This window comes from Microtus ochrogaster, chromosome 7 (genome assembly GCF_000317375.1).
Source record: "Microtus ochrogaster isolate Prairie Vole_2 chromosome 7, MicOch1.0, whole genome shotgun sequence".
NCBI classification, from domain to species: domain Eukaryota; kingdom Metazoa; phylum Chordata; class Mammalia; order Rodentia; family Cricetidae; genus Microtus; species Microtus ochrogaster.
The window spans coordinates 15284645-15292182 of record NC_022014.1 but is presented as its reverse complement, the minus strand read 5'-3'; the positions used below and the strand labels follow the sequence as shown (position 1 = coordinate 15292182).

Here is a 7538-nt window from a genome sequence, read left to right as displayed (position 1 = left end):
TGGATGGATGGATGGATGGATGGGTGGATGGATGGGGGGTGGATGGATGGATGGATGGATGGGGGTGGATGGATGGATGGATGGGTAGATGGGAGGAGGGTGGATGGGTGGATGGATGGATGGGTGGGTGATATCATATATTGAGGAGAAAACAAAACCCTAACTTCTGTAATGCGATCTGTGTGGTTCACATAAGGTCTTTTGAAGTTGGTTCACATCTCCTTGACTGCAAAGATACTGCTTGTATGTCTTGGCTTTTCCCACACATGTGTATGAGTTGATAGCACCTGCCTTTAGAATGTTCCCACACATGTGTATGGGCTGTCAGCACCTGCCTTTAGAATGTTCCCACACATGTGTATGGGCTGTCAGCACCTGTCTTTAGAATGTTCCTCTTTGTTTGCAAGATTTCAGATCAGGCTCCCTCTTACATCTAAGTTTTCACTCAGAGTTGCAGAGCTTTTTCTGGAATGTGCAATATTTTCTGGAACACTGTGGGAGAGACATTGGCCCTGGAGTCAGTCTGAGGATCTACAGCCCCCTCTTCTTCCATCCTCACAGCTATGGCCCATCCAGAACCCCATTTCCTCATAACAAGAAGACTTGCACCTATTCTGTAAGGTTGGCATGAGAGGCCAAGTTCAGCCCACGGGTCTGTAAATCAGGACACAGAAAGATAAGTCCTGCCTTCAGGCCTCTTATCACAGTGATGGCAAAAGGTACAAGTTAGAGCCCAAGGCTCCTGGTGCAGGCAGCTGCTTGTCTAACGGTGCCTGTTTCTCTTTAGTTGCATCTTCAGCCCCAGGAGATGGACACATCTCAACAGTCCCTTTCAAATATTTGACTTTGTACTTGAATGTTTTCATTGTTAAAATGATCAAATTCTAAATGTGAATCTAACAAAATTCATAGCAGGTTCATATGAACACTAGAAAGTGATGGATGGGATGGAAGAGTCCTTGTTCCTGGATAGGGTTCGGTGTCGGTTCTCCCAAACTTGATCCCAGTGAAAAGCACAGCAGGTCATTTTGTATGGCATTGGCAAATAGGTTCTCACATTTATCAGGCAAAAGACTTAGAACAGGAAACAGTACTGATAGAGAAGTTAGGCTAGAGGTCAAACTCAGTGGAACACTTGCCTAGAGGGTGCAAGACCCCAGGTGTGTCAGCACCTCAAAACCTACTATAAAACTACAGTAAAGACAGTGTCAAATATAGGTCAGAAGAGAATAGAAAACCTGGAAACATACCCACATCCATCACCATTAGCTGATACAGCAAAATAACCAAAATAACTCTCCAGTAAATGGTGCTAGGGCTGCTAGACAACCAGATGCAGAAAACTGAACTCGAATGCGGACCTTCTAGCTTTTTCCTCTCGTGTGTTGTGTATGTATGGTGTGAGTGTATGTGTATATGAACTTTTGTGGGGGGGCACACACATGTGAAGGCCCTAGATTGGCATCAGGCATGTTCTTCAGTCTGTCCACTTCATTGAGAACGTTTCTCAGTTGCACCAGATCTCTGGATAGGCATTTTGTTCCTGGGTTCCCATCCCTGGTCTTCTGAGCACTGGAATTACTTGTGGGCCGCCACACCCACTCAGCATGGATATGGGTTCTCCAGTCCTCATGCTTAGGGTTACTTCAATCACTGAGATACTCCAACCCTGTTTTTTTGTTTTTAGTAGCTTTTTTCTTTTAAATCCTATGATCATTCATGTTCATGGATTAATAATTTTTGTTACTATATGTACCACTATAGTGTTTCTATTTGTTTTGTTTTTGAAATGAGGTCTCCCTATGTAGCCCAGGTTGGCCTCAAATCTCCTCCTCCCCTCCCCTCCAGAGTGCTAGCGTTGTAAAGACACACTGGTTTTATTTTTGTGATTGTGGGTAAGTATGTGCATATGTATTCGGATACCTTGGAGGCCAGAAGAGGGCACTAAATCCCCAGGAACTGGAGTTACAGGCAGTTGCGAGCTGCACTGTGTGGATGCTGGGAGCCAACCTCTAGTTCTCTGCAAGAGCAGCAAGTGCTTTTACCAACTGAACCATCTCTCCCACCCCCAAGTGCTAGGAATTCAGATATACAGCTCCATGCCTGGGTTCTGTGGTCTTTTTAAATCAAGAAACCTCACCACCTATTTTGATTTTTTTTCCTAGTATTCATATTTGGATACTCCTAGTCAGTTGTCTTGTAGAATAATGTTCTTGATTTGTCATGTTGTTTTTTTATGATATTGTCCCATATTCTCTATGAACTGAAATTAGGGGTTTAATTATACCTAATTAAAGAAGAATCTAGCAATTCTTAATTGCTAGCAGGGATAACTACAGCACTTACGACATTTATGTCAGTGATTTGTGATGCTCTGTCTTTCTTTGGGCAGATGTTAATGTTCGCGTGTCGAGTCTCACACTCTTAGGGGCTATAGTGTCTACTCATGCGCCTTTGCCGGAAGTCCAACTGCTCCTGCAGCAGCCCTGCTCCTCTGGGCTCAGCAACAGCAGTTCAGCAACTCCTCACATCAGCACTCCTGACTGCTGGAAGAAAGTCCCTGCAGGACCCTCTCTGGAGGAAGCGTCAGTCAGCTCGCCAAAGGCGTCTTCAGAGCCCTGCTGGCTCATCCGACTTTGCATCTCCACTGTGGTGCTGCCCAGGGAGGATTCCTGCTCAGGGAGCGATGCTGGCTCTTCCCTGGGAAGCACCTATGAACCATCCCCCATGCGGCTGGAGGCTCTGCAGGTAGGACACGCTGTGTCTTCCTGTCTGTTAGAAAGGGAACATTCCTTTTCAGGAGAGTGACTGAGGGGCAGGTGCATGAAGTGGCCACCCCTTTAAGTGTGGCTTTTGCTCTGTTGTTTTGTTTAGGGCAGTCCTTGTAAATTGTTGGGTATATTTCTGTTCTTTTGTTCTAGACTACTGTAGTCACTTCAAGTATTGTATGACAGGTGAATACCATTAAGTTTGACTTCTACAGCTAAAGTTCGTTCTCTATAAATTCTTTGTTGTCATCTTGTATCTATTTATTGAAACAAAATTATTGCTCTTTGGAAGGAAGAAAATACTCCTTTCAGAGTGTGTTGGTCTGTGTATTTAATTTGAATGCTTGGGAAACAGAGGCAGGCAGATTTCTGAGAGTTCAAGGCCAATTGGGTTTACATAGCAAGTTCTAGACCACACAGGTTTACATAGTAAGAACTCATCACAAAGTAAATAAATAACAAATAAAAATTTTAAAAAGAAAAAAAAAAGAAAATACCCCTGTACTCAGATGTAGTCTAAAACACAGGGTTGTGTATAGCCAGGGCTCTCTAGAGCAGTTTCTCAACCTGTAGGTTGTGACCCTTTTGGGGGCCACATATCAGATATTTACATTACAATTCATAACAGTAGCAAAATTGCAATTATGAAGTAGCAACAAAATACTTTTATGGTTGGAGGTCACCTTAGCATGAGGAACTGTACTAAAGGGCTGCAGCATTAGCAAGGTTGAGAACCAGTGCTTAGAAGTAACAGAACTGATAGAATGAACATGTATATCCATTTCATATATATATATATATGATTTATTAGAATGGCTTACAGACTGTGGTCCAGCTAGCCCAAAAATGGCTGTCTACCAACAGAAGATCCAAGAACCCAGTGGTTGTTCAGTCCATAAGGATGGATGTCTGAACTGGTCTTCAGCATAAACCAGAATCCCAAAAATGTAGGCTCTAATTCTAGTGGAGGAATGGACCTGCTAGTAAAAGTGAGAGCAAGCGGGCAAAGAGCAAAAGCTTCCTTCTTCCATGTCCTTTATATGGACTGAGAGCAGAAGGTGTGGCCCTGATGTGGGATTCTCCTCTGTATGCTATGAATACCTTTGGTTAATAAAGAAACTGGCTTGGCCTGATAGAGCAGAGTAGAGCTAGGTGGGGAAAACTAAACTGAATGCTGGGAAAGAAGACAGAGTCAGGAGAAGCCATGTAGCCCCACTGGAGATAAGACACCAGTACTTTACCCAGTAAGCCACAGCCTTGTGGCAGTATACAGATTAATGGAGATGGGTTAATTTAAGATATGAGTTAGCCAGAAATATACTTAAGTTATTAGCCAAACAGTTTTGCAAATAATATGGTTTCTGTGTGATTATTTCGAGAGTCTGAGCAGCCGGGAACAAACAGCGTCCTACAACATGGCCCAGATTAAAGGTGGTTTTTCCGCAAAAGATCCAGATTAAAAGTGGGTCTCCCCACTTCAAATGATTTAATTAAGAAAAAAAAAACCCTCACAGGCATGCTCAGCCACTTGGGTTTTAGTGACCACCAAGAGCAGTCATCACAGCTCAAGTTCTGCTGGTTGTCTGAGGACACTGAGGACCCTTTACCCTCAGCCTTGGTCCTTTCAGCTCTAAATTCCATAAAAATCAACATCAAAGGATTGCCCTGAGGCTTGAGTGAGACATTGCAAACGGATGCCAGCCATAGCACAGTCTTCAGTGCCAGAGTTAAGGTCCATGTTAGGTGTGAGTGGCTGCCAAAATGTTGAAGCACTTCTGGATTCTGCAGCCTTACCTGCTTTCAGGTGAGCTAATTGCCTGTTCTCTGTGTAGGTTTTGGCTCACCTGGCAAAGGGCTATTTTTCAATGGCTCAGCTGTACCTGATGGAGCTTGGAGAGGTGATCTGTAAGTGCATGGGGGAAGCAAACCCGTCCATTCAGCTCCATGGCGTGAAGGTAATTACATCACAAGGGACACATCTTCTTCTGTGGTTTCTCGGGTTTCAGACAAGGAGAGGATGTATTCCTATCCTGGTTCTTATGTTCAGGGGCAGCTAACACCGTCGGTGTCGGTTTTGACTCCTTCAAAGAATACCTCTGCCATAGCTGCTGAGAAGAGAAAAGCCAGTTAGAAATTACCTTTTCTAAGTTCTGTTCACACCTTTAGCCCCAGCATGAGGGAGGCAGAGGCAGGTGGATCTCTAAGTTTGAGGCCAGCCAGGGCTACATAATGAGACCCTGTCTCAAAAAACCAAACAAACAAAAAAAGAGAGAAAAGGAAAAAGAAACACTTTTTCCTGTTGATTTGAGGTTTCTCCAAACTGAAGGCATGGTATTCATGACCTCCATAGTGACAGCTCATTTCTTGTGTCTTGGCAGCTTCTAGAAGAACTGGGTACAGGCTTGATACAGCAGTACAAGCCCGATTCCAGCACAGCTCCTGAGCAGAGAGTGCCCATCAGTGTGGTAAGCACACCTCCGTTCCCAGTGTTCTCTCCGCATGCTCTAGTGCGCTTTTTAGTTTGAGGCTCAGTAATAAAGTGGAACAGATGATATCATTTCTTCCAATGCCAAAAACCATGGTGCTTGCCGCCCAAGGATGCAAACCCGACAACCCGAGTGTGATCCCTAGAACCCACATAAAGAACCAATTCTGCAAGGTTTTCCTCTCATATCCACATGTGCACCTTGACAGATGTGTCCACAGACGTCATACATGTGCACACTGCTAATAATAATAAAAAATAAAATCTAGAACAAACCGTGGTGTTCCTGTTGTGGAGGAGGGCCCGCGTGTTCGTCCTGGCTGCCCGGTTAGCTTAGCCCCGAAATAACCACACAGAAACTGTATTAATTAAAACACTGCTTGGCCCATTTGCTCTAGCCTCTTATTGGCTAACTCTCACATCTTGATTTAACCCATTTCTATTAATCTGTATATTGCCATGTGGCAGTGGCTTACCAGAGATTATAACCAGCATCCATCCATCTCAGGTGGAGGATCCATGGCTTTTCTCTCTCTGCCCTTCTTGCTCCCAGCATTCAGTTCTGTCCTCTACCTAAGTTCTGCCCTATTAAGCCAAGGCAGTTTCTTTATTCATTAACTAATGAAAGCAACACACAAACAGAAGGACCTCCTACACCAGAATAGCACAACAGAACTTTTTGATTTTTTTTATTAAAATTGCTTATTATTACTGGATATACCAGTGCCACGTGTGGAGGTTAGAAGATAATTTGTGAAGTTGGTTCTCTCTTTTTACCTTTATGTGGGTTTCAGAGATTAAACACAGGTCACCAGGCTTGTACAGCAAGTATCTTTATACCTGCTGGGCCATCCACCAGACCCAGGACTTCTTATTCCTACTGAACTGTAACCTGCTACCTGTTGATGAAGCCTCGTAGACACCTACTACTCTCAACTCCTGTGAGATTAACTTGTACAGGCTCCAAGAATTAAAGATACTGTGTGATGTTTATATTTCCATGCTTGGCTTATTTCACTTAATATAATTATCTTCATTCATGTTGCAGTCACTGACAGAATTGCATTCTTTTTTGAAGCACAATCTCTTGTGATTTGTGTGTGTGTGTGTGTGTGTGTGTGTGTGTGTGTGTGTGTGTGTGTGTGTGTGTATAATATACCACATTTTCTTTATCTTACCAGTTGATGGACACTTAGGTTGTTTCCATATCTTGGCTGTTGTGAAGTGTACTTCAGTATACATGTGCACGCTAATGTTTCTTTAAAAGGAACCCAATGTGTAATCTAGCATAACATGAAACTACCAGAATAGGGTACAGTTCAGTTATTTATACAACCAACCAGTAATGATAAATGCGGTGTTTGCTTGCAGAAAGCTTAATTTGGTTATTCTGCCTGCTCAAGAGACAAACTAGGATTGTGGGGAAAGGCAGGGAGTGTGACTGAGAAGGCAGGGAACCAGGCCTGTGTTCATGAGCTTAGGTTGCTACTGTGAACAGAAATAATAATCCTTAATTCACAAACCGATTCTTTTTAAAGAGGCTTAAAATGGGAAGATGCTCGTGCCCAGTGAATAGAATTTCTTTAATCTGCTCACTTCTCGTTGTACGGTTCCTACTAAAAGTTGAACAAAAGGGAAGTGGGGAGAGCGAGCACTCATTGGTAAAGGGCTTGTTCAATCCCCAGAACCCATGTCAAAAAAGTTGCTGGGTATGGTGGCAGGTCCTCATCCCGGTGCTAGGAAGGAGGGCCAAGAGAATCCCTGGGGCTCACTGGCTAGACAGTGTCATCTAACTGGGACACTGCAAGCCAATCAAAGGAGGTGACCAGTGTTCCTAAAGATGACAGCCAGGTTTGTCCTTCCCATATATGTGTATATAGAGAGAGTTTAAAAAGGAAAATCTATGATCAGACTGCGTCTGCCGCCCCCTACACTGCCACTTCTCTGAATGAGAAATATTATCCCGCCAAAATGTTCTCTACTTGGTGCCAAAACCCAAATGAACTCAGCGTTGGTGAAGCTTTCTCCCCATGACCTCCTCATCCTGCCTTCTCTTTGCTGTTTGCATGTCCATCATCTTTGCCATGAATTAAATACCCAAACTCCTTTCCAAGACAGCAGCTCGAGCTTTCATGGAACCATGTGCAAGGAGATGGAGTGAGTTTGGACATCAGATAGAACTTGGATGGGAGGGGGCTGGAGAGATGGCTCAGAGGTTAAGAGCATTGCCTGCTCTTCCAAAGGTCCTGAGTTCAATTCCCAGCAACCACATGATGGCTCACAAC

General features: G+C 43.9%; 1 protein-coding gene across 1 annotated transcript in view; it reads left to right on the top strand.

Annotated features, from left to right (window-relative positions):
• Heatr6 (HEAT repeat containing 6) overlaps positions 1-7538 on the top strand; it is a 31110-nt gene that overhangs the window by 15711 nt on the left and 7861 nt on the right. Inside the window, exons 12-14 of the mRNA XM_005349347.3 lie at positions 2393-2748; positions 4601-4723; positions 5147-5233. Of these exons, the coding sequence (XP_005349404.1) occupies positions 2393-2748; positions 4601-4723; positions 5147-5233 (566 nt within the window). The remainder of the gene's footprint in view (positions 1-2392; positions 2749-4600; positions 4724-5146; positions 5234-7538) is intronic.